General features: G+C 38.6%; 2 protein-coding genes across 5 annotated transcripts in view; one reads left to right on the top strand and one right to left on the bottom strand.

The window, feature by feature from the left end:
- The window catches only part of becn1 (beclin 1, autophagy related), a 40559-nt gene that overhangs the window by 7795 nt on the left and 4774 nt on the right, over positions 1–27990 (top strand). For 2 of the 4 annotated variants that reach the window (XM_062442125.1, XM_062442123.1), the window contains exons 1-3: positions 26543–26621; positions 26759–26891; positions 27561–27625. The exons of 1 other annotated variant lie outside the window; for it this stretch is intronic. In XM_062442125.1, coding sequence (XP_062298109.1) covers positions 26765–26891; positions 27561–27625 — 192 coding nt within the window. In that variant the 5' untranslated portion in view covers positions 26543–26621; positions 26759–26764. One more of the 4 variants, XM_062442124.1, reaches the window with a different exon arrangement.
- On the bottom strand, positions 68–22988 carry LOC134003110 (breast cancer type 1 susceptibility protein-like). The gene is made up of 21 exons (XM_062442242.1): positions 22936–22988; positions 21399–21478; positions 21202–21255; positions 21028–21108; positions 20846–20934; positions 20725–20761; positions 20503–20633; positions 17354–20086; positions 17066–17136; positions 15838–15973; positions 15230–15287; positions 12421–12497; positions 11832–12037; positions 11662–11749; positions 9354–9431; positions 9116–9156; positions 8584–8667; positions 6287–6344; positions 3606–3679; positions 2971–3031; positions 68–196 (listed from the first exon to the last, which is right to left on the bottom strand). The coding sequence occupies exons 2-21, from the start codon at positions 21470–21472 to the stop codon at positions 102–104; spliced, it is 4326 nt and encodes a 1441-aa protein (XP_062298226.1). The 5' UTR covers positions 21473–21478; positions 22936–22988; the 3' UTR covers positions 68–101.

The raw sequence follows: 27990 nt of genomic DNA, 5'->3' as shown, positions 1-27990 counted from the left end.
TGTTCATCCACAGAACAGATGGATTACAGAACTGGACATTAATAAATGGAAATGTAAACAAAAGGGTCAAGAGAGGACAATAGCAGTGATGATACAACAGGTCATGTTGTATAGTTGCTATAGTTTTGGAGGGTGTAAGTTGCCACTGTATCCAACAGCCAACCGCGAGTCACAACTGTAGCCTGTTTAGAGAGACCTGTGGAGTAAATAATAGAGGGACATTAAGTTTATCTGTTTTCTCACTTACAGAATGTATTCCACTTCCTTCTTTCTAATTATTAATTAATCCCATGAAAAGCCCAAAACTATACTATTTTACTCTCAATACTTTTTAAATGTTTCTCACTTTCTCAGGTATTGGTATTAGAAACAGTGTAATAATGGAGGTAGAAAAAGGTTTGTGTATGCAGTATAGTAAAAGAATTGAAACTTTAGTCTAATGACTGAGATTAATTAGTCGATGAATCAATTAGTGGATCGGCTGAAAATTAATTGCCAACTATTTTGATAACTGAGCTGTTTGGTAAAAATGTCAAACATCTGCTGGTTTCAACCTCTCAAATGTGAAGACTGCATGGTTTTCTATGTCTTCTGCAAATGTAAACTGAATATCTTTGTGTTTTTGATTATTGGTTGTTAACCGTTTACTGACATTTTATGGACAAAACTCACTGATGACTCGAGAAAATATTCAGCATAATAATCGGTAATGAAATTAGTCTTTATTTGCAGCCATACTGGTGTTCTTTTATATTTTTCGTATTGTCAACAAATTCCACAAAACGATCAAACCTAACAATGTTTTTTGCTCTTTTAATACGGTTTATTGAAAATAAGATAAACATAGAATATTGACAGCCTTATCATTTAAATACGCACGACTGTCCATGTGCATATCCCCCTATGACTATCACCTGAAGACAAACATTCAATTATCATTGCAGATAATGAAAAATAACTGGGAGAGAATAATTAAAAGATAACCCGAATAACAACACAAGAAATAGGATTCCAGAAAGGAGTTCATTTCAAAATGGTGATCCAATCTGAACGTGTGTGCAAATGTGAAAAGTAGGCAGAATATTCCTTTAAAGCAATAACTTGAACTAACAAGTCCAGACTATTTCTTGTGGAACATAATTTGAAGTGTGTGATCATCCTCAACTGCACATGGCTACATTCAAACACATTTCCGTTACATCAGAGAATGGTTGAGAGACAGACGGAGGTGTGTGTGATTTCAATCAATGGTGCAGAAAAGGAGGATAATGGGGGATGGAGGAGGAGAGGCTTGAGGAATACTCGATTACCTGCGCTGTGAGTGCCAGAGGACGCGGAAGAGGGAAAGCTGCATTAAATATGCAGCAGTGCAAATTAGGATGCCAGGAGGAAGGAGAGAGTGTGTATTTGTGTGTGTGTGTGTGTGTGTGTGTGTGTGTGGGGGGGGGACTCAGAGACACTTGCTTGCTCCTCTTGTTCAAACTGTCAGCTCTCCTCGTGCTATGGCAGCCTCTCTCTTCTGTGGCCAACTTGTTTTGACATTTCCCCCCACTCCAATCTGACATTTTCTCTTGGCCATTTCTCTGCTGTCTAACTTCATTCACACTTGCTCTCCTGGCAAATCATTCCCCCCGCTCTTGTTGGGAACCTGGCAGCGTCTGCCATTTCACCGCACTGTCACTCTTCAACCGCCCCTCACACAGGCATTCAAATCCACGCGCTGATGGATAGACAGGTGCACCAACCAGAATATTTGACCCTTTCATTTATTTTTCTAAACACACTACGCTGCTTAAATCATTGTGTTTTGTAAGAAAACAACTGAAACATGACAGAAGCTAACAAAGTGGTGGAGATGGACTAACTCTAGCTGAAAGGTCAACTTAACTACCTACTTCATGTCATGAAACTCCATCAACAAATAAGAATAAAAAAGATGGAGCTGCCCCATCCTGAAAATGATTAGGCGGGTCAGAGAGATATCAGTCAACCTTAGGCTACGTTCACACTGCAGGCCTTAATGCTCAATTCCCATTTATTGCTCAAATCCGATTTTTTGTTTGGCTGTTCATATTACACTTTTAAATGTGGCCTGTCTGCGGACTGCGATGTGAACAGCTCACGCTCCTGAAGTGACCCGCATGCTCAGTTGATCATTAATGATGTCACGCACAGAACGGTGTTTACGGAAGCGAACATGGCAACAGCAACAGCCGGTGAAGTTACTGGTGGTCTCATTTATGGTCTAATGTTAAAAACAGTGCGTGGCGGCAGCCGGCAAATTTGTGAGCGGGTGATGTTTAAAAGGAGGAAGAGGAATTTCATTATGACTCCAGTTCCCGCGTCCGTTTTTGTCTGCGGCGCAGAACTGAGATGTGTGTTGCTCCAGAATAACGTCAGAGTAGCATTAAATCCTCATATAGAGGAAAACACATGCCTGTTGTTTGTTGAACAACTCATCATGTGTTATTGCTTATTTAAATGTTAAATTGTATTTGCACAAACATGTCATCTCAACATTGATTGTCTTTCTCTGTAAACTTTCTTCACTTACACGTGTGTACGGCCAGATCCTCCTGGATCAAGATTTGATCAAAACCTCCTAACAACCTCATATCATACTATTAATAATGTCTTTATACATTACCAATTTATGATATTTCAAACATTTCTGCTGTTGATTAATTCCTATGTGGTCCTCATAGATACAATACAAATATAAATACAAAAAACCCACACCCTCTATATGTCTTTCTCTGCATTCAAACCCCCTGGTGAAGCTGTACATGAATTATGTAACAAGCTCCAGCTGCTGCTGTCAGTCTAATCCCTATGTTTATGAGCTCTTTATGTGTGTGAGAGAGAGAGATAGAGTGTGTGTGGTCTGTCATAGGCTACTTTTGGAGACAAATTTCAGGCTTAGGACCAGTAGCAAGTGAAAATGAAATTTTGTTCTCTGATAAAACTCACTGCTGTACGTGGACGGCCGCGACTCTGATCCAGGTTGCACAATAACCAGCTGATGGGACTTCTGTGTAACAAAAAGGATCAAAATTACTCAGTTTGTCATAAAAAATAGCAAGACTTTTCTGTGGTTTCATAGAACATGATTCAATAAATATGTATATTACTGTATACTGTCTACCAGATCAAATTACAGACAGCAAAGTTGGAAGAAAGTTATATTTTCATCCTTCATCCCAGTTTTAAAACTTGACTGAAATGTTGTTTTATTAGGTTGTAGTGGTTGCTGGGTCTGAGTTACTGACTATTTGTTGAGTTTTGATTTTTATTGGAATCAATATATGTGGCATTTGCTTAACACCATTGCATTTGCGTTCTATTTTTTAACAGAAAACCAAACTCAGGAGACAATTAACAATCATAAAATGTTATGCAGCTTAGTGAATAAGCAAACTGAAGTGTTGGTGGAGACAAGCACTTCACAGTTGTCTAGTCACAGCAGGTAATAGTTTGCTTAAATGACATACTTATAATATGAATCATGAGCGAACTGGAATCATTCGGAGTGAATCATGCAATGTACTGCAGTGAAGAAAAATGACACAAGATCACAAATCACACGACAGGTAGACACTCCTTACCTGTTTATCGTCGAGCTGAAGTGGATCTGTCACAACAACTGCTCCACATAACTCCACCATCCACTCCAGTTCATCTAGAATAAACATACACATGAATGTTAGGGGCAAAATGTGCAACAGTTTCTGGGGGAAATCAGTTGTCACATCTAAATGCATGCGACCACTGAGACCATAAGGGGACTCACATTGACTTGCTTTAATCAGAGGGATGAAAACAGGTCAATACTTAGGTCTGCTCTCAAAAATCAATGTCAGTCACTCATCAGTCAAAATAGCTACTTTTTAACCTGATTTGGAAAAATGTGCTCTTACCGGTATTTCAAGAGACACACAAAACACAGTAACCTTTAACAGGATAACACTCAATCAACTGGCTGCATACTCTATACATAACCTCAACATGTAACATACTGTTCACAAACCTCTGCAATTTAATAATGGATGAGATCCTGTCAGGCTGAAGAAAACAGACTCCATCCTCACGCTCGTGCTGTGTAAAAGAAAGTCTCTAAACTACGTGTGCTAGTTAGCAGATGTCCACCCATTAGCAAAGCTTCATCGATCCAGCAGACAGCGGGAGGATGCTGCGGGAGCATTTAAGAGCCCCGGGAAGAAGGAAACTAAAGAATGCTACCGTGTGGGTTTTTGAGCAATGTGCCCCCTGAAACTTTCATCCATGATCTATCTGTTCATTCATCCATGCTGGTAAGTGTTTTGTATGAAGGGCAACCAAAGTCCCCTCAACCTTAAACTTAGAGATTAATTAGAAAGGGTATTAACAGTTTAAATTATTAGGACTGAAGTTCACAAACAGGAGTGCAGAAGCTGTAAAACCAGTGTTCCCTGGTCATTTACACTGACTATAGAAGCACTTTGGCTAAGGGTGAAACTTCAATCCCACTTTTTTTTTTTTTGAAATAATTTCTAGGCAGCAAGCAGACTCCATAGCAACTGCTGTGCATTAAGACAACACTGCACCAAAAATGTCTCACACATCTCCTTAGTCCGTATTCAATCCACCCACATGCTGGAATCACTTGTCATTGTTCTCTAGTGGCAGAATGACAGGGGTTAAAAAACAGCATAGGTTTCAAGCTGTTCTGTGAGTCAGTCAAAACCCTGTGTGAGCTACTCTCGCTGCCCTTTTTATCGTGTTTTTTTTCCTCCGCCTTCTCTTTAAAGCAAGGTGGGTGTGTATCGGAGTCCTGCAGGACATCGACATCAATAAAACTGAATAAGAGTGGTTGAGCGGGGTAATTCATGATTCAGAAAACAGAACAGAGCAAACAGCATGACGGCAGCCCGAAAAAAGGCGACAATTCCATGAAATAACACCTTGGGTTTTCTCGCAGTAGTTTCTTTGAAAGCGTATGCAAATTAAGGCATAAAATAAAAACACTTGTATTTGTGGTCAGTAATCAGAGACATTATAGAGGTGTTGAGATACCTGCTGTGTTTCTCAAACGAACAAGAAACTGAACAAGACTGCTCTAATGTTACACAGAAAATCAAAGTAATTGTAGATGGCTTTAAAGAGGGTGACATATGATATGTTTGTATCTAAACCTATTGAGCAGCCATTGCTTTCTACATTTCATGTTATAGTAGAAAAAACATTTTTACAATGGTTTCTTCTACAGTGAAAATTTCAAATGAATGGGACACAACTGTCTAGTGCCAAATTAATTTTAACAAAAACTGGCTCATATTATGCAACCTCTCTACTAGCATGGACGACAGTGCCTATGAACTAGGAGTTAGACATAAAGCAGGGATTAATGTAACCTCATAGCAACACACTTGCAAAGTGAAGGGCAAGTTTTGGGAAAAAATGGTTCAGCTAATACAGTTTACACTTTCAAGACAACAAAAAATTTCAGTACAGAAATGGAAAAAAATGTTTTATCATTTAGCACCAGTGCTGCCATTATACACCTTGTCTATCGGAGCTTTTCAGGTTGTAAATTGTCCCAATCAGTAAATATCTTGGACATAGTTTTTTCTAGAAAAGGTATAGATGTTTTGGGAAAATGTGCTTATTCACTTTCTAGCTAAGAGTTAGGTAGGAAGGCTGGTACCACTCTCATGTCTATTTGCTAAATATAAATATGCAGCCAGCAGCCAGTGAGCGTAGAATAGCATGAAGGGGGAAACAGCTAGCCAGGCTTTGTCCAAAGGTAACAGCACCTGCTCACTGATTGACACTTTATATCTTGTTTGTGTAATCTGTTCAAAAAATGCAAAGTTTTGGTTTTATGAGGAGTTACGTGCTGGCACTAGTACTTGGCTGAGTGCAGTGACTTCCTGAAGTCTCAGCTGGGGACATGACCAATGTGAGATGACTCCTCTCATTTAATTCTCAGCAAGTAAGTGAATAATTTCCCAAAATGTTAAACTACACTACTAATAACCACATTTAAGGGCATCTAATCATAACATTATGTGCTTATGCAAACAAACAAAAATATGGCAGTTGTTGTCTGAGTTTTTAATTCCTAAAATTTCAATGAAATCTGCCTCAAAACTCCAGTACTGGTCGGTCTCTACTAAAGCTCCAGATAGAGAGACAGAGAGTTAGTTGACATGTATAGGTGCTTTAAGTGTTTCCCTCTGTCACACTGATCAGACATGACATTTTTCCTCGAGTTCTAGTTGTAGTCTGTCATCTTGTTGCTGTTTACCTGTAGTCATGTCTGCAAAAGGTCCTTGGAAGCAGATTTGGTAGTCCTTCATGAGCAGCTAAAAAGAAAAAGAAGGAAAAAAATTAATCAAATGTGCAATGTCTGCATAGCTTCCACGGTAAAGCCAAAGAGAACATTTTATTCAGTGAATTTAACCTTCGGACAGTGTTCAATAACACTGTATGTGAGCGACTTTACCACTGCTGCTCAGTGTGTTTCTGAACTCTTCACTGGTAGAGCTGAAACACTTTTTGAGTATATTCCACAATTTATAACAGGCATTCCTCACTTACTGTGTAAAATAAAACCACACAGACCTTGTTCTTTTTTTTGCTCTCACTGTAAATTCAAGGATGAGTAGAATGTAAAAGTGCAAACAGAGCCGCCCCTCGCTGTGGTAATATCACGCTTTAAGCCCGCCCGACACCAGGGACACATTGTTTTATTGCACTCAGGGTCAATAAGCTCGCTTGAAATGGGAATATAAAATTGTTTCCTTGAACCATGGTAGCTACCGACAGTCTCATACAGTGTCTGCCTGGATGTTGGGAGGATAAATGTCGGAGCTACTGGAGAGAGAAATACTCATTTCTCACACCTCCCTGTCCGTCCATAATGATCATTAGCCAGAGGTGCTTGGTGAGATGAAAAAGTGTTTCTGTTGCAGATTTTTAATTTAGACAACACCTAATGTCCTTGAGGAGGTATTAGAGTGGGTGATGTGATAAAGTGCACACCAACCATATATAAGTACACACACACACACACACACACACACACACACACACACACACACACACACACACACACACACACACACACACACACACACACACACACACACACACACACACACACACACACACACACAGTTGCTTTGACTGATTTTCTGGGCATCTACATTCTGGTGACAGACTCCCTGGCACTCTATTTCATCTGTTAGTGTGTGTTTGTCACAGTGGTGCAGGTGACAGAAAGTGAATATGAACAGGACTATCTGTCTGGCTCCATCAAAGTGCCACGGCTGTGGTGAAGCCACTTAAATAAGCCTGAAATTACTAGCTAATTCAATTAGCAGAGGTTCTTCAAAGGCAGCGATACGGCCAACATGACATCTAGCCGTTTCTAATTTTCCCCCTCAGTGGCAACAGAACCGGTCCCACTGGCCTTACACCAAGAGGAAAATTACCATTCCTCTTTACAACAGGACCCAAGCTAAGAGGCTGTTGCAATAGGAGGAAACTGTCTGGTGTTGAGGATTTTTATTTTCCCTTCTTCATAGAATCACAATATTCTCTGTGGTCAGAGCTTGTACATTTTGTACACAGTGTGGATGACAATAATTGTTATTAATAAACCAAGTCATTGATGATTATTAGTTTTCTTCACAAAAACAGATGACTGTTCTTTGCATGTTTTAGGTGTTAAGACTGTTCTGTTCTACAGTAATGTTCTTTAATGTGTTTTTTGTCTTTTCAGTCTTTTTTAGTAATCTACTTTGTGGAAACTAGTAGACCCCTGATTGGCTGACTGGTACCTCTTCACTCCATCTAATGTATCTACAATCTACAGTTAAGTAAAAGTAAAGTCCAGTGGTAACCCCAAGGCCAGTCACACAAAATCATTTCAAGCCATTCCCCTCTTCACTATATTTCCTGTCTATGACTGCTGTGCTGCCAAATAAGAGAAACATGACATGGGCAGGTTTTTCTAGGCACTTATGGTGTGGAAAGAGGACAGATGTTGTTAAAGTCGTAAAACTAAACACTGCAGAACAGGACTGACAGTTTTAGTCAGACATCAGAACAAATCCTACTGCTGATTGAAGGTGGAAAGGAGCTAGTAGCTAAATCTGATACAAAAGGAGATTAATGTGTTTGCACATGGCTGCTGACAAAGACATTTTATGACATAAAAAGTACAAATAGGATGAATGTACAGACAGCCCAGCTGTCACTGTTTCCAATCTCCAAACAGAAACTAGTTTGGAGAATAGGTGATCATCATTCAAATGCTGACTTAAGTATGTAATATATTTAAATACATCAATTGAGTGAATGTTTCCAGGCTTTTCTCTTGTTGGAACAGACAAAATATTTCTACATATGCAGTTTCAATGTCCAGGTATCAAATGCTGAAATAAAACATTACAGCTGCAGATGAAAGCAAAGAGTGATATACAATCACTATTTCACTCTTCAGGGAGATCCCTGCTTGCACTTCTTACCTTTGGACACTTTGTAGATCAAATAAGCATTATATAATAGAAAGTCCTGTGAAGTATGTGAGGGACTCACATTGTTGTCGTCAGTGGTGCGAGCTCTCGTGGGGCCCTGGTGGTTGGGCCCATTCACCACATCACCTCTAACTTCAAAGATTGTCTGTTGGAAAATACAGCAAATTTATTGAGCATCAGTCATAATATTATGACATATTTCCCACTGATATTATCTTTTTTTTATAACTGATGCCATTATTCACGAGTAGACTGAACATTGTTCATTGTGACAGTGTTCATCTTAATATTGAGTCTCACTACGTTTCCATACACACTGCAATACATAAAGATGTTTACAGACTGGCTTAGATGTGATAAGAAATAACTTTATATTAATGACTATACAAAACAAATCTTGGCAAAGTAAAGAACATAGTAAAGAACCATATGCAGGGATTGCAAGAGCAAATGGATGACAAATAATGTATGAGGTATCATTGCAAACCACATGGAGAGATTCATCATGCAGCCTTAATTCAACATCGAGACATACAAAGATGTAACAAGGAATCATCAGCGTGCAAATTCATGGAGCGCGCAGGCAAGCCTACCTCATCTAAGAGTTTCTTTTGTTTGAAGCACTCAGCAATCCCTGCGGAGAGGAAAGAAGAAAAAAATTATATGAGCTTAATGTCGGAAGCACAAGCAGTATTCTGGTGGCTACTGTATAATGCAACACTCTTTTTATTCCATCCTATCCCTCCATCATTAGGTTATGCTTCGTATTTTGAGTAATTGTTCAAAACTCATCGGTGAAAGAGCCCGACGGTAAAGTCCTGTCGTACTCACACTTGAAGCTCACTACCCACTTCCTGCCTGCAATGCCAAGGAAGTACTTCAGCGTGCGCTCACACACCAGTCGTTCATCTGGCACAGAAAAGAGAAGAAACAGAGATATGTGCAAAAAACAGTACATGTACCCCCCCTCCGGCACATGCACCTTGCTTTTAAAAGAAAAAAATTAATTGATATTTCAGCTGTTATTTAATTAAGTTTTGCCGTCATACATCATTGTAAAAGCCTCAGAGGAATTTACTGTTTGACTCATAAGGTTACACAAAGTGGTGGAGCTCTGGAGTACACAGTGTCACATTGTAAATACCAGCTGAGACACATGACAGTGACACAGACTGGAAAACATACTCTAATATGCAAATACAGTCTGATAACATGAGTAGTAATTGTAAAAGCTTTACTGTGATGCCAAAGAAACATCCTGCTTTACTACCTTTAGATATTCAGAGAAATTACTCCATCATTTATCATGTCAGCTAATAAACGAGTAAAGCCTGAAGAAAAACAGTATTCCACACCTACTACCTTTCTTTTTTAAACTAACAGCTATTGTAGGACTTATATATATTTCTTTAACTGACAACTCACCTTTAAATACATCTTAATCTTTTGAATAAAAAAAAGTTAAAGTAGTTAATTTCTCTTTCTTTCGATCTAGTTTTGCCTTTTAGTTGTAGTGCGATTAAGTTTATTCCGGCGACCTAAATTGTGCACTTTTCTAATGTTTAAAAACAGGCTCACATGGAAACAGCTGGCTGATTATGAGCATTGTTATTTGGACTGCAAATGGACTTCATCTGTCATAAATCACAGCGTGTGGCAAAGACTGCACAACACGGGGGCCAAATGGTTATTGTGATCAACAGACACATTGAGTTAGTTTGTTCAGCTTAGCTTGTGAGTTCCTCCATGTGTCACATATCCATAATCACATCATACTGCGTTTGGTCTGTTTTTTGTTCTAACAAACAACAAACAAACAACATTTTCTGGACACAGTTTAAGAAGGTCTGGCAGTAGTTGTCTGGTCTAAATAAAGGCTTCCTAATATGGGGGTTGAGACCCCTCAAAAGTGTCACGAGATGATGAAAATAAAAAGTAATCCGCAAATTTAGATACTTTTAGAAATGTGAGATTTCAGTTTTGAATTTTAGCACATTTGCATTATGAAGTTTAATGAGTAAAAATCTTGTAGTCTTGCAAAAATTGTTATCCATTAAGAATTAAATCTACAACTTAATAAAGTGAGCAAAAAGTCAAGGGGTTTGAGTACTTTCTGAATGCATTGTATTTCTTCTTTGTAAAAATACATTTATGTTAAATACTCACAGTTTTACCCTTTCAGGTCTCTAAAAATAATTCAAATTACACAATTTAAAAAGAGAGGATCACTTTTTAAGTGCTCACTGACATATTGAACCTGTAACATAAGGTCGTTTGCAGACATAGCTTCATTTTAAATGGACATAAGCTAAAAAGGTTGGGGACCAGTAAGTCAGCTTTTTGTTTGAATGCCAGCCTTTTCACTATCCAAACTGAATGAAGAGTTCATTTAAACTGCGCCAAACAGGTCACATGAACGCAGCCTAGAGCAGCAGGTAGCCACACAGACATAAACCATGGCTGATCAGCTGGGTCAGGGGTTATTCTTCCTTCAGGATATATAGTAATTACACATTGATTTGTATTCAAGACAAAATACACTTATGATTTAAAGTTATTTTCTGCTAACATGTAGAATGGGACGTCTCCTGCTCCTTTCCAACCTTTAACCACAAAGATCAAGAGGCCCAGCGTTCCCATTTTTTGGTTGCCAGGGAAACAGCTGCCATTAAAAAGGTTTCTTAAACAGTGACAGTTAATATGGTGCTTTGGAGACAGCGAGCTTTGAAATTAAAAATAATCTATCAGAGAGGGTAATTAGCATAGAGCGGATGAATGGAGGAGCTAGTGTGTGGGTGAGAGAGAAACAGAGAGCTTATCTCCAAGGAGTACTTTAAAAAGACGCACAAAACTAGCTGTAACTACATGTTAAAAGAGAATGTTCCTCTGGAAAAAATGTAAATGTTCTCGCCTGAAAAAACATTTAAACAGGGGAACTAGAAAGATCTAAAGTGTAACTTTAAGAGCCAATTTACCTGCTTTAATGTCTATCAAGACACTTATCAACCCTTAATTAAAGTGGACCAATTCAGTTACAGCAACACTTGTAACAGTTACACTTTTAACTCATTGTTTTGTCATACAGTGACATGAGTGCAATGCATATATATACACTTGTACTGTATGTGTGCGTACATACCTGTGGACATTATGATATGTGTGACCTCTGGCGTCACCCGGGAAACCACACGGGCGCCGACTCGTTTGGCAAACTTTTTCACCATTATCTGTAGACAGCAGAATCTGACTGGTTAATGTATCCTACGATTAAATGTGTTCAATGAACAGATTTATTTACTGAATGGACACCTGTTCAGTGGGCTCTAATCCAGATGATACTAGCACCATTTTAGCTTTACTCCTGTCTCTCTCAGGAGTGTTGTTTTCTTTATTCTCTTGCCCATCTGCTGGTGAACTACAGCCTTTAAGCGTTTTGGCTGCTGAGCTTGAACTAGGTGTTTTGGAGGCTCCGGTGGCTTTTACACTCGACCCTGTGTGCGTGGAGCGCTGCACGGCTGAAAAAAAGAGAGAGAGAAAGAGAAAATTAGAAACTTCCTCTAATCAGAGACATTTCCTTTAATTTAAAACACATAATGATCACATTTTTTGGTTATCTGGCACATAAAGGCAACCATGAACCTCTTGAACTCAGCCTAACCCTATCAAACTAAACCTTGCTGCCGTGCTAAAAACATAATGGGAAGCAATAAAGAGTTATTATCCTTAAGTGGCAGTTTTCCATACAGATCTCCTTGTGTGTATTTGGACAAACCAAAGGGAAAATTGCAGACTCATCACATAATAAAAAAACGTATGTGCTACTGAAAGTTAGAAATGCATTCAAGCTTTCAAAAACAAAACATGGAGACATTTTCTAACACCACACCAGTAGCCTTACCCATCTCTTCATTACCCATCTCTTTACCATCACCTGGTCGTGAATCAGGCTCTAGTCCTGCATCAGGAACATCATTCCTGCAAAAGAGACAACATGTATGTTAACTTGTGTTGCACACGGAAGGAAAAGAGACAACATGGTGAAGATAGTAGCTTCAATTGTCAAAGAAACTGCAGGGATGTCCTGTGCTAACCTGTAAAATCAGTATTTGGGCCAATCAAGGTGATTTTATATTGATGGGTAATGCCTATATTAAGCTTGTGCAGTTGTCTTCTCAACTGAGCCACTTACTTAAAGTGTAGCTCTTGTTTAGAAACTGTAGATAAACTTAAGTCTCACCAAATTCTGTCCGAACTTTCCAGTCATAACAGCTTCAGACTGGAAACTCCCTGTGCGCAACACAACACAAAACTACAAAAACCTCTGCAAACGTAAAACATTCTGTGATCTATGTATGTTTTAATGATGTGCTACCAAACTCTATCTAAACTGAATTGGGAATGACTAACTGGATTTATGCAGTGAGAAAGTATTTGAGCGGTCACACATGCTTGTGGTTTTCACTTTGTCCTCGAACAGATTGGATATGAAATGAAACAATAACTACAAGTGCTGACTCTCATCATTTATTTGATGGTGTTTATATTCACACCAGATGTGCAGTGAAGCAGGTAACCCCTTGTTACACAGTAGTCACCCAAATCTAAGGGGACACCAGTAACAAGATGAGAGAAACTTGACTGAATTAAGCCATCAAACTATGGCTGGATGATATAGCTGAAAAAAGTATTTGTTGCTTATTTCAAATGATGTTTGCTTTAAGTCTGGTCTTCAAATGAAACACATGATAAGTTTGACTGGTGTCAGGTAAATGACATGGACAGTCAGCAAGGTTTTACTGTTTAGAGGTTAAACAAAAGTTGTCATTATCCTGCTGCACTGTCCTTAAAATTGGGGGATAATTTACACCTAAACCTGAGTGACAGAAATTTAAGCTCATAGTCATAATTATATTTTAAATCCAATGTGTTCGCGTGGAGGCAAAATAATAAGACACACTATCCTCATGTGCACTATGTAGTTGTATGAGGAAGAAACATATAAATATCAGATCCAAATGTATTTATCAGGGATAAAAGACAACTTGATCGATTCCCTTTATATCCAAAGTTTTGGAACTTTTCTTTCTTTAGGGTTCATTTCTTCACTCAAACACTTTAGTAAGCCTGGCAACTGGCAACGAGCCTACATTTAAATTACCTGTACCAAAGTGATAAGGGCAACTTGAAAGCTTGTCATATACTCCAGGGCCAAACATTCTTTCCAATTTCACCAGCTCGCTCATGGAACCTGCACTTTTTAATTTAGAGCACAAACTCCTGTCTTGTAAAGCTAAGCCCCTCTGTTTTTATCTGCCGTTTCTCTCTCCAGCTCCCCCCCGCCCCCCTCTCTCTAGCCCGGAGGACAGCACTTAGAACCCTGCAAGGCAAGAGGTTTGTGGGGGGGGCGGGGTGCAGTGAAGCGGGAGAGATAAATTACTGTGGCAACACAAGTTTCTCTCTAAGTGCTCTAAATGACATATAAGATGCAGTCAGTAATGACTTTTTTATTCTCCACAGCATAAGCAGATTCTGGGTTCATTAGTGAGATTATCCGCCTGTCCTCTTGAGATGCATCACCCTGAGAGGGAACAGAACTAGCAACACACAGACACTCGCTAACTTTCTCCTTCAGTTACAGGCTGAAAGAGACTAATTACATGCCACTTGCTCCGGTTACTGTTCTGCTTAATATGGCTATATTGAAATATAGCTCCATTTAAAATGTATTAACATGTATATAACTCTCAGGAGAGAAATGCACAGCACGGAGGCAGATATCACTTAATTCGATTTGTTACTGAAGCCAGGTTTGATAATAAGAACCTGCTTTGTAGCCTAAAACACTGATGTACCTGGATTTTAAAAAAAACTTTCTGCTATCATTTCTCACCTGAATGATCAATATTCTTGTCGCAAATTGTTTTGTATTTCAATTTGAAAACCATCAGAGTTACCTAAAGTTACTTAGCAGAATAAATTTACGGAATAAATATCCATTATAGGAGCAGGCAGAACCTGGCAGAAGTTGTATAACTACAAATCTCCTCATCACATTCAAACATATTATCCCACAGACAAACAGAAAGAAACCTCAAGAATTTCCGCCCTGTAGGAATGACAACGGTACAACCGGTTTCTAACTGTCCAATTCCTGTATCATTTGACTGCGATGCTATCAGCTCCTTTAATCATTTCCTGTGGTCTGCCAATGATGAATTCATGTGGGCAAGCAAGCTTTCATGTTTCTCTCCTGCTGGACGTGAGCCATGGTAGTCAGCATTTCTGCGGTTTGATTGTGGTTGTACCTGATGCCTGTTGTTTCAGTAACACTGTTTACATTTTCCCTGAACAGAGATGAAGCGGCAAAGCTTTAAACACCTGCCTGTATTATTTTTCCTGCAAATTGTTGTGGTACTGATAATTATACTTCTTATTATTTAACATTTTGCAGTATTATTTATTAAATATATAAAAACATTATTTACAGCCAAAATGTCCTTTTTAGTCCATTTTACTGTGGTTCATGGTAATAAATTACTCATTTACTTACTATGAAAAGATGGTTAATTTGTGGTTATTCCATTTAATTTACTTCACTGTTTAGTGGATTTTCACTTTCGCTTGTTGGCAAGAGAAAGAAATTCTAGCTGAGCGTAAACATTTCTACACAGTAGTGCTAAAAGTTCACGTTAAAAGTCATTACTTACCTGTCTGAACTTTGCCTTGCACTCTGTTCACATGGGAGGGGTCTGTGCACGTCTGGGCCTGGGGACAAAAATCAATCATCACATTTAGGTCAGCTCCCATCAATCAATCTAATCCATGAGTTGAACTAGAAAATAAAAACCTAAGTTTGGGGTTAATGTGATATAACATAGATATAACACACACAGATCTGCACTTAATATAAAATTAGACATTTTTACATTGAATACCAATAATACAACATACACAGAATTTAAGCCTTATGGAGCAGCAGTAAAAAAGTAGGGCTACAACTAACAATTATTTTCATTACTGCGGATTATTTTCTCAATTACTTTAAAAAATAATGACAAGTGCCCATCGCAATTTACCAGAGGCTCAATTGATGTCTTTAAAAAGCTCATTTTTTTCCAGCTAACAGTCCAAAACTCAAAGATATTAAAAAGAACTAAAAAAAAGAAAATAATCACATTTGAGAGACAGGACGGAGTGAATTTTTGTTCAAGAAATTACAAAAAAATCTGAATGGTTAATCAAGTGTCAATCAACTAACTGATTAATTGACTTATTGTGTCAGTTCTGAAAAGCTCAACATTTGTTATCTGCTTACCTGTGGTCTTAGAGCTCGGATGTGTTTCTGAGGGGACTTTGCTGGCAGGGCTGCCCTCTTTCTCCTGAAGGACCTCTGACACCAGAGCCATCAATTTCTCCAGCCTAAACAGCTCCTTTTGCATTTCTATCTTTTGCTAAAAGAGGACAAAACAAAGTAAAGAACAGGTGCTCATAATTACAAATGAGTCATACCGTTTAGTAAAATACAAAGGGAGAGAAAGGATAGCAGTAAGAGAAGAAAGAATTCTGCAATGCAACTATTACTACAAAATCATAGAGGGACACATCCTGGCTGACTGCACATTTGGAGTCTTGCAAAACAATAACTGTCAATCAGTGAGTACAGTACATACATTCAGTCATTACCGGAAGAAAGTGAGCGTTTCTTCTGCCGGTCAGAAGTTACTGTGATTTAAAGTATATGAAGGAGGTTAGAAAGCAAAAGGGAGAACAGTCCTTTCAATTGAGGTTTGTTTAGAAGAAATCTCAGCTCCGTAATAGCCACGATGTGTTATGTTTACTTATTGCAAAGTCAGCATCAGACTGTGTTGCAGATTAATCAAAGAAAATACAATCTGAATGTCTGAAAAAAACACTGCTTCACTAGGTAGTTACTTTGAATTTTATCCTTTAAGTTTACAACCCAAGTGCATTGATTACAGTTTGTATCAACCCCAGCTACATTAACTCTGGCATATGAGTGCGCAATCACACAATGCAAAAATACCAACGCTCTGTTTGCTGAGATGTGTGTAATCCTGGGCCCTTTTTAAACCCCGGGGCATGAAACTTGAACTCCCAGTCAAATACAGTCGACAGATAAAAGTGGGAGTGCTGGAAGATGGATGAGGGAGAAAACAAGAATCATCTCCTAGGCTGCATTTCCTCTAACGTAAATGAAATGCAATTCAGAAAGCTGCTGAGGGGGACATTTTTTACTGAGCGAGGTAGTCTGTCATCCTGGAGCTGACAGGTTTGGTTTGGGAAAATGTGTTGGCTGCCCTCTGTAGGGCATAACGTGAAAGTGCATCCCTGAAAGCACAAAGAAACTGAGCAATGCTGAACCAGCACATACTTGGGAATTTCTCATGTTAGATTTAATGGAAAATCTCACTTTGACAAATCACAAGCTGTTCCTAAACTAAATTAGATCCACTTAAAAAAATAATGAATTTATAGTTATATATAAAACAAAAGAAAGTAATTGAGAACATAATTATATCTACCTGAGTGACAAGGACATCGCTTGAGAATTGTGATGACTCAATAACACTGGAGTCATTTACTGGAACATCACCTGCAGAGAAGAAAAAAATCTAATTGCTTTGTAAGTGAAAGCTTGAGCATTTCTTTCTCCATACACACATTTTTAAAGTGGGAGAACAACAGAGCTTGCACATCTTTTGCATCTTGGTGAAAAAGTGAAGATTCATTGCATTGCTTTGTCTCAGCATGCTGCCAAACCTTAAAAGGAAACCTTAAAAATTGGCTTCAGCTAATAAGGATCAACTTACATTCATCTGGTGTGCCAAACAAGTCCACAGACGCTTGGCTGGAATTAACACAGTCGGGGCTCGGGCACGCAGGTGGACGGCTCAGCTGTTCTGCTGCATCAGCTGTAACACATGCACCTTCACATCTGGAGTCTGCCTGATCCTGGACATCCAGGCACACTGCGGAGGGAGGAGCTGATGTTCCAAAAATTTGGGTCAAAGTTGGTAATTCTTCTTTGGATCCGCTGCAATCAGACTCGGATGAAGACTGGAGCCTCTGAGCCTTCTTCCTCTTTATCAGGTTGCTCTTGAAGGAGGAATGGATGCTGAGCTCTTCACTCCTATGGCTGCTCGTCTTTATTTCGGGGCTCACTTGGACAACTGGTATTCCGAGGCCGTCGGGAGTTAAAGACTCTGCATTTAAGAAACCCTCTGCTGCATTGACTGGACTCTGTTTTCCAGAGGCAGCTGAATTTTCCTGTGAAATGTTCTGTCTCATCTCCTTCACTTTCTCAGCATCCCTCGCAGTACAACCAAGCTTACTGTCTGTGATTTGAGAACACCTTGTGGGTTTGTTTAACTCCTCACGTTCACCACCTTCAGACAACTCAACAGCTCTGAAGCAGAGCCCAGAATCTACTACCTGAGGGACAACAGAAAAATGAGGAATCTCTGTTTCATGCTTTGACACTTTATTAGGGCTGAGGGCACTACTGACACTGTTCCCGAAGTTTTCAGCACTGTCCTGAATTGAGCTACTCGTTTCAGGGATCAACCCTTCTTCAACCACTTGATCTCCTTTCTTGGAGACTCTATTTCTTGTCAGGATGGACGAGTTAGATGGGGGGATCCAATCACTACAAGATAAGCTGTCATTGTCTTGTAACACATGTGGATTAGTGATGTCAGAGTTTCTCAGCTGTTTTGTCCCTTTGACTCCAGAACCACTATCACTTCTCTCCTCGTGCACATTTTCTTCACCTAAACTTCTGCTCCTTTTCACATCTGAACCTCCAAGATGGAAAGATTTCCTTTTAGTGGATTTGAAGCTCCTGAGCAGTTGCTCTGTGTCCAGCTCGCTGTCATTCTTATCCTCCTCAATTTCTTTTATGGCACATTTAGTCTTGCAAGCTGAAGTCTGCGACTGAATGTTATTTGGGCATTCATCAGTTGGATTATCGCTTTCAAGTGCTGGATCTTCTACAGCCTCGGACAGAGTTTCAGCAACGGACTCTTTGACAGATGTAACATCTTCTGTTGGTCTCAGAGAAGACGTTCTTTCACCAAACTCCATGTTTTCAATTCCTCCAATATCTTGATCATAAATGCATCCATTTAGTTTGGACAAGTTTCCATTTTTAGGTGAGGCCGAATTACACAATATACCACCTTTAGCATCCGCAGATTGCTCTGCATCACTGCTGTCTTTTTCATGTATACTCTTTTTTGGAGCACATGCTTTCTTGGGACCTTCCTGGACTTCCTCGGCAAAGAGTTGAAGCCTTCTGCTTCTCCTTGTGCTCCTCATGATGGGGGTTTCGTGGTCGTCGCTGCTAGGGTAATTCTCAATATGAACTTGGATTTCTTCTTCTACTTGTCTAGTTTTAGGACTGGTCTCTCCATTCTGAACTCCAACCAGAACAAGGGGCTTCACCACTCTGCCAGACTTGCTTTTTTCTGACTTAGTGTTTTTACCTTTCCTCTTGTCAGTTTTCTTTTGTTCAGAACTTTCCACGTTTGCCTTAGCTCGCTCTTGCAAATCACTGTCAACCTGCTGAAGAGTGTCACGCATCCTTTTCTTCAACTTTCTGCCTGGTTGATATGGTTTAATATCAGACACAAGACAGGGAACCTCATCTCTTTCTGGAATGTTGTTTAATCCTTTCTCATATTTGTCTCTGGTTTCCTTTTCATTATTTTCCTCTGTGACTTTCTCTTCTGCTTCTTTAAACTTTTCACTGCAGGTATCATTTATTTGCCCTGTCATTTGTTGCTCTTCCTCCATGTCACTTTCATATTTATCTTCAGAGCTGGACTTCTCTACAAAATCAGCAGAAGTGATTCTGTTCTTCTTTCTTTTGGGTACTTTTTCAGGTGTCATTGTTTCTATAGCTAAGGGGTGTGTTGGTGGTTCAACGAACACATTTAGTGGAGGAGAGGTGGTTCTGTTCCCTCTTCGGTCTCTTTTGTAGACAGCCCCGAACACCTGCTCTTCAAGCGCTTTAGCACGATTCTCTCTCTTTGGATTCATGTCACTATAGTGTAGCTTGACATTTATCGTTGAAGTGGAAGAAGAGCTGCCAGAGTCGTCTGGGTCACAGGTGTCTTCAGCAGGTTTCTCTAACTCCAGACTTTCCTCAGTTGGAACTTTCATGAGCCACTCAGCGACTTTCTCAACACTTCTTTTCTGTCTCTGCTCTAAAAAATTTTCAGGTTCCAAATCCATTTTCTGCTTCTTCCTTAAGGACCGTCTTCTAGGTTGGTTTTCTGTCTCACTAGAAATTAGTAAAGGAAGAAGCGAGGATTCCTCCAATTTGGCATGTCTCATTTTGCCTCTAGTTTTGTGTGTTAACGTTGCCTTTTCAACAACTTCTGATGTTTCTGCTTCTAGTGGTTCTGCGTAATCGGTGGGGCTGGGTGTTTTATTTTCTGGAATTGGTAGGGCCCCACCGAGGCCACTATCCAGACCATCATTTTCTGTTGTCAAGGGACTTGTGTCTTCAAGTCCCATCAGCCTTGCAAATCCATTCTGGGCTAAAAAACGACAAGGAAATGACAAATTCTTAACCTTTAGGTACACTTTCCAAAAAAAAAAAAAAAAAAAAAAAAATTGCCTAGTTACTCCATTGTTATCAACTACTACTGCAAAATTGTTGCCATAACAGATGCAATAATTTACATATAACACTATGGCTGCACTGTATCTTAAAGTATACCTACATTAAACTAAAGCCAATCCAATTTAGATGTATTTCAACTAAAACAACACTTCAGAACTGTAACTACACCCTAACCAAGGTTGGTTTAAAAATGACTTTTTCTTCTAAATCACTAATAATACCATTTACTCTAAATTACTATTAAAAAACCTAGAAATAAAAAGTAAATAAGACAAATGTTTTGAAGTTTGAAAAAAGATGACCTACAAAACAAGGCCTGTAAGATTTTACCTGCTACAGTTGAAGAGTGGGACATTGGAGGGTCATCATTGTCTGCACTTTCCACGTTGTCAGGGTCAGTACCAGGTGTATCTCCAGATGAACCATTGCAAGTTTGTTTATTAGCTTCAGCATCTGTGACACTGGTTAGAAGAAAATGCATACGCTACAGTTAAAATTGAGGTGAGTGAGTAACTGAGGATGAGTGTTATTTGGACTAAAATGGTGTCTTACCTTGATTGTCTGTTTTGCTGGGACATTCCAGTAAAGTCTGAAAATGTAAAAAAAATAATGTTGTGAGATTATTTAATGCAAATCACCAAGTTATTTCAAGAAATCAGTGATGTAGCCTTACAGTTTGTGCCAGTGTCATGTTCATAGGCCTGAATCATGTCTTGCAATCCTGCTACAAGTCTCTGAAACCCTGGGCTCTCACGCAAACTCCTGGACAAGTCAAAAAACACACGTGGTATTAATATAATGCAAGTATTAAAAACAATGAACTTTCAATATGCTATTGTACTGATGATGTCCAACCTTTTTGTTATCTTGGCTTTACACACTGGACAGCTGGCATTGTTTTGTTTGGTGTTGTCCAAAAGCTTCGACATACAAAATCTGGTGGAATAGAAAAATATGTATATTTCTGATTAATACATTTAAAAATATTTACAAATGTTTACATCAATCACATAAACAAATGTCACTTACTTGCAAAACTGGTGGTCACACTTTGTGGATACAGGTGCAGTCATTAAATCTAGACTAATGGTGAAAGAAAGTATGACGTAAGTAAAGAGACTGACAGTTTTTCTAAATGACAATCCTCATCTCATAATTTACCAAAAATACTACAGAGAATGGATTTGACTTATTTAATAAATCTATTTGTTCTGAATGACACTCACCATATGGGGCACTGCAGAGTCTCCCAAAGGACTGCAATCCCCTTTTTGACATCTGTGGCATTTGGGGTTTTCATGGTCTTCTTTTAAAGAAATACATACACATGAAAAATATCAGAGGACATACACAGATTATAGATGTAGCTGTCAGAGAACTACTAAAACAAAAATACATAGTTATGTATATTCCTCTGCTGGACAGATACTAAAAATGTAATGATGAATGAATAAATGATTTTTTCCTTTGTTACTATTTGTACATTTTAAAATACTCTATAGTTGACTAAACTAAATAAGGTGAAACAAAACAAACAAACAAAAAAGAAAACCTTCTCTATGTGATGAACTGTATGTCAGACTGGCCCTGCAGCAGGACATTTATGACTGCTGTATACTCATGTGTACTTAGGTCATGTCTCATCTACTGTACATGCAGCTTTGTTTTCCAGGTTACCAGCTTTAAGGATTTATGTAAACAGCAGATTACTAAAGCTAATAGTTAGGGTGGCCTACGACGTGCATATTTATGCACTGATTATTCATCTTGACACCCTGCATGGCTGCTGGAATATGTTGGAATTAAACACAGGTACTTTAACTGAAATGAGTCTTGTCAGCTACTTAAATATTAAAATCAACCACCACTCAAAAATGTTTTTCTTCTTGATGTTTGATCTTCACTTAGCAGAATGATGGATGTGCAGATCTTGACACTAGAGGGCTATTTTCCCATCCATATGCTGAACGTGGAAAGTTTCTCTGCACTCATTGAAAATCACATTTTAAGGGGTGGACTTACAAGCAAGATTTATGACAGTGCAACTAGTTCGGAAGCCAATGGTGGTCCAGTAAGAAACGTATTAGTAATTTTTTGATATGATGTGGAAACTTGAAGCCTGCAGTGTACATCTAGTGAGACTACAGTGTAAATTTACATTACAGAGAATTAAGAGGCATCTTGTCTCCAGCAATTAAACTTGTGAAATTAGCAATATTTGCATATTCACAGCTTCTGCATATTTAATGAGGGAGGAAAAACCATATCATACGCACATTATTGTTCCAAACAGAATATATCTCTAATATATGCCTGGAGGGGATCTTTAGGTTTTCTAAAATGCATCAGTCAAGCAATAGCTTAGTGGAAGGATTAGCAGACCAGTCAATAATATGTGTAACCTTATGGGATTAACATTATACATAGTCATTGTGTAACAGCAAAATACAAACAGAAACCATCAGATAAATGAAATCAGTCGCAATTAACATTCATTGTTACCTTAGAAAACCCCCTTTAGTGTTACTAGAGTTGTAACTGAAGATGACATTAAACTAAACATCAGTCTGGCTGGTTGTAAAGTTAAACAGCTAATGATGTTTTCAGAGGTTACACAACTAGCAAAGCTTTCTTTATGACTTTTGAGGTTGAGACAATCGACGGCAACACGTCGACTGAACAACAGCTGAACTCACAAAGTAGATTACGGGGTTTGAAAGGTCACTGGATTAATGTTAAAAAAGTACTTGTTTACAATTTTACCTTTACAGTCTGAAGTTAACAAGAACAGCAGGAATCACTCGCTTCAGTTTTCCCGCAACTACCGTCTTCTTCTGTTTTATTATAGCGGATGTTTGCAGCTGAGATTACAGCGCCACCCACTGGTCCGGAAGATGAGGCGCCGTATTGTATTACTATTGTATAGTGTGTTGGGGTATATATATATATACAGTCTATGGGTGTGACTAGTTACAAGGGCGTTATTTAATTAAAATAAATAAATGTAACTGTAATCCGTTATAGTTTCTGAGAAAAAACTAACTGTACTTAAATTACAGTTACTTCTGTAAATGTTGATGTTTACAAAGTGGGTTACATCAGGGGCCTGTTTCAGGAAGCAGGTTTAACTAACTCTGAGTTAAAACCTTAACACTAGGTTGACCGACTCTGAGATGTCAAACTCAGAGTTTTCGGTTTCAGAACAGGTGATAACAGTTGGTTCAATCAACTCTGAGTCAAAGTAACTCTGAGTAAAGCTTGTGCATGAGGAGATACCAAGCCCTCATCAATGGAGCAAAGATAACATGATTCACCATGGCAACAGGTGAAACAAAGGGCTCAGTCCTCCTACTTCTCCCCAGTGGAGTTAGAAATATTAATGAATGCATGCAGATGATTAGTATACTTAAGAAAAAAAAGAAATACAGTAGCTGCAGCAAAAGAACATGAGCTGACGTGGCAGAAAATTACCAACCGAGTCAATGTGTGAGTATTAATGAAAAAAAGTTTTGTCTCGAGTGTTCCACTTATTCAACATTTATATTCTGTGTATGTGTTTGTGTGTGACACATTTAATATTCATGCAGACCCCAACAGGTACAAAACGCAGGCCTACTTGGCAGCAACTGAATATGAAATATATAAAAATATAGCTCAAACAAGTCAGGTATAATTTCATTACAAGCAATTGTGATGTTGTTTAGCCTGCCCTCATTAAACAACATTCAGTGGCTACATTCAACATGTGATATATTTCAGTACTTAGTGAAATCTTCTAAGCAAAAAAGAGAGTCAATTTTTCAGCCATCCCAACACTACCAGTATCTATTTAATATTGTATATTTGAAAGCCTAAATGCCTTTATACATACAACACTACCAAAGTGTAAACGTTTCAGTGCAAGAGTCACATTTCTTTTTTTTAAAAAAGATTTATGTTTGGGCACTTTCACCTTAATTTAACATTAGCTGGTATAGAGGTTGACAGGAAACAGGGAGAGAAAAAGGAGTGGAAAGACCTGCAGGAATCGAAGGTGCTCGCTGGACTCGAACCAGGGATACTGTCATTATGAGGCATGCGCAGTAATCACTTGGCTATCAATAGGGTGACCATATTTTGATTTCCAAAAAAGACGACTCTCAGCCCGGTCACGAGATAGCCTACTTAATTGATACTCGCAGTTTACTCAAAGATTCCTTATAATTTTAATATATTTAAAGTTTATATGTATGGATAGAATATTTTGTTATATTACAAAATAATATCTCCCAAAGACAGAAATTCAGATAGGCTTCCCATAGGTAACTGAACTTTCTTTATTATGCCTCAATTGTAAAATATATATATAAAAATGTAAAATAAATGTAAAATCTCTGGAATAAAATAATGATAGAAATAATGTCTCTTCTGTGTTAGAAAAATCAACTTGTAAAATAATAACTCTTTTCAAGTCTCAGTGGACAAATAAATAATATGAAATAATGTTCTAAATAATACCTCTTCTGTATTAGAAAAACCTGTAGCTGTGGTGGTGTTTCACAGTATGAAATGCCAACGCACCTTCCGCTGCATTTACAGCATCCTCTGTTTGTCCGGGTTTCACAAAGAACTCAGTCAACTTTGCTGAACTACTCTCACTTCGCACTGCTTTTTCATGTTTCTCTGTGTCCATATGAGCTGTGAGGTCCCCGGCACCTTTATTGGACACAGACACATATGTACCAGCTTCGCACACGGTGCACTCAGCCAGTCCCGACCGGGTAGTAAACTGGGAATTTTTTTCGCAGTTCATCTGTGAACGTGCATTTGCGCTTTGGCATCTTGAACGCTTCAGCTGCACCGCCGGTGTCTGCTGCTTTCTTGTTGTGAGTTTGGACACAGGGCAACCTCTCGGGGATTACGTCACACACGCTAACCCAAACAATGACAACCGGGGGAGAGGGGGCACACACATATACACACACAGAAGGAAAACCGGACATTATCATCAATTAATAAAAAACCCCCGGACGCCCCGGACGGGACGTAAAAAGTGGACATGTCCGGGGAAAAGAGGACGTTTGGTCAGCCTAGCTATCAATAACTTTCAAATATTACGTGTCTGACAGCCTGACAGACAGTTGCCTTGGTAACATGCTCAGCGTCACAGATGTTACATATAAAACTGCCATTGGCAAAGAAAAAAACAAAGTGCAACACAAAAAACTTGTTCTGAACTGAGAGCATGTCCATGATGTGTCGTACAGACGATACGAGGGCTGAAAATATTGATCAGATAAAATGATCGATTGTAGCCTACAGAAAAACAGAAACACTCAAACAGAACATCATCAGAGATAAAACATCCCAGCGGGGTCTGATCACCCTCTGACGGAGATTTCTGCTTCGTATTTGTGCTTCAATATTAACTAACTCTTTAAGAAATGTCTGACAGCTTCTTCAGTCTGCAGGCTTCAGTAAAAAGGAGGAGAAACTCAGGGTTAGTTGAAGAAAACCCGCCAGCGAGCAGGTTAGGTTCACGGAGTATGTTGCCAGGGTAATTGACTCGGAGTTAAGCTGAACTGGCTTTGTGAAACCGAAAAACCAGAGTTTCCCTCATCTTAGGGTTAACTAACTCAGAGTTTTCACTAAACCTGCTTTCTGAAACGGGCCCCTGAAGTCACACCGCCACCTTTGCTCAGGAGGGTTTTTACTGAATACATAATTTTGCTGTTTTCAATTCTTTGAAAACTATATATTTTTTAAATATGTTCTAAATAAATCATGATATGGACTTATTTGGAGCACACGTGGGTTTAAATTGTGTCACAGTATCAATTAATCCCATGCCAGACTTTTGACTTTTTTCATAAAATATCTTTATTTTATGTTCCAGAAATGAGAGATAAATCTTGCTATATGAGAAACGATCTCCCTTATACATCATGTCAGTATCCATGAGAAACACCTGAACTTAGAATTTAGTGGGTTTAATGACTACACTCACACTAACAGTAGAAAACATTTGTTAGTAAATTAGAAAATCAAATGTAATAAGTTACATTTTTTTCATTAAGTAATTGGAATAATTACAATTATTGCGATTATTTCATATACGTATGTCATTATTATTAATAATATTCATATATTTTATAACATGTAATATATATATGTTATGTATATTGTATTTATTATGCATACCTACAAAATAAAAGTCCCCCGGCTACCACGTGACTTGCACGCCTCTAATCTGACGTCACACCCGTCGTAAACAACAATAAGGAAGTGAAGTCCCGAGATGTCACGCAAATTATATCAGGAGTGATTTCTCATTTTTTTGACGTGTAATAGTTGTTCTTCTTTCACAAGCAACTGTGAGTCAATCTTCTGTTTACACACACCGGTTCACTTCATAGCTGACGTCAGCCTGTTAGCTTTCTAGTTAGCAGCTTAGCTAAACAGCTTTCTAGGTAGCTAACAGCCTTTAATGAGTTACGTTCACTTTTAGACGCTATCAGGCTGTCAGTAGTGCAAGGGCTCTCAGTTTGTTTTATACACACCGATTGCTTTGATTTGTAAGTTATTTTTGTAATTCTTGTACATGTAGGTAGCGATGGAGGGCTCCAAGTCGTCGAGCACAACGATGCAGGTCAGCTTCGTGTGTCAGAGGTGCTGCCAGCCGCTCAAACTGGACACATCCTTTAATGTGCTCGATCGGGTCACAATCCAGGAACTTATAAGTATGTATGCTTTTAATAATCACCCATCAGTGCTGGGAAATGTACGTAACATTAAAGGATAGACTCACACATTTTCAAACACTAGTCAGGTGTCCATATGAACATTGAAAGAAGTTTTCCTCGCTGTAATCTTTCCTCCTGTTCATAATGGCTGTTAAAAGATCCCCTTCAAATGTGCTTTCAGTGTAAGTGATGGGGGCAAAAATCCACAGTGTGTACACACAGTCATTTTGTGCAAAAATGCATTCAAAAGTTTTAACTGAAACTTATTGAGGCTTCAGTCTGAGTTAGTCATATCAAGTGGATATCGGCCACATTTACAGTCTTTTGTAGCATCAAATTCCCTCTTTGTGTTTTCCCTGTTGAGCTGCAGTGACAGTAGAGTTACACAAAGAGGAACATTGGCACAAAAAACAGTGACATTGAAAAATTATCTACTTGATTTGACTCATTTGGACATCTGAAGCATCATATTAGCTTTGCAAAAGCTTTTAAATAAGTTTTTGCACAGTAAGGGACAGGAGGAATGAACATGGCTCCTGACTGTTGTTTTAAGATATAGTTGAAAAACTGTAAACCTGTCCTTTTAGGGGGTTATAGTGTACCAATGTTTAAACTACCCTATCTGTCATGTAGTGATTTCTCTGTGTCTCCTCTTCTTCTCTTCAGCTCCATTGGTCACAGTGACTCCCAGCAAACAGACTGACAGTAGTGTGGGGGAGACAGCACCAGAGGTACAGCTGAAAGGATATGTCCAAATTATTATGCTCTCAGGTCGAGGGCTGCAACTAACAATTATTTTCATCATTGATTAATCCCTAAATTATTTTCTCAGTTAATCAATTAGTTGTTTATAAAGTCTCAGAAAACTTTCAAAACTGTCAGAATCACTTTTTACCAAACCTTTTGAACAAGATTCAAACTAAGATGTCTTATCCACAACACAAAAATATACTGTTTACTATCTAGAAGAATAAAGTAACCAGAAAATATTCACATTTAAGAGGCTGGAACAAGATCATTTTTACATTTTTTTTCCAGAAATAATGATAATCTAATCGTTGCAGCTCTATTCAGGTCCTTCAAAAACATACACTAA

Source organism: Scomber scombrus, chromosome 21, assembly GCF_963691925.1.
Source record: "Scomber scombrus chromosome 21, fScoSco1.1, whole genome shotgun sequence".
Classification (NCBI taxonomy): domain Eukaryota; kingdom Metazoa; phylum Chordata; class Actinopteri; order Scombriformes; family Scombridae; genus Scomber; species Scomber scombrus.
Note: the sequence above shows the minus strand (reverse complement) of the source record. Positions and strands in the feature narration are given on the sequence as shown.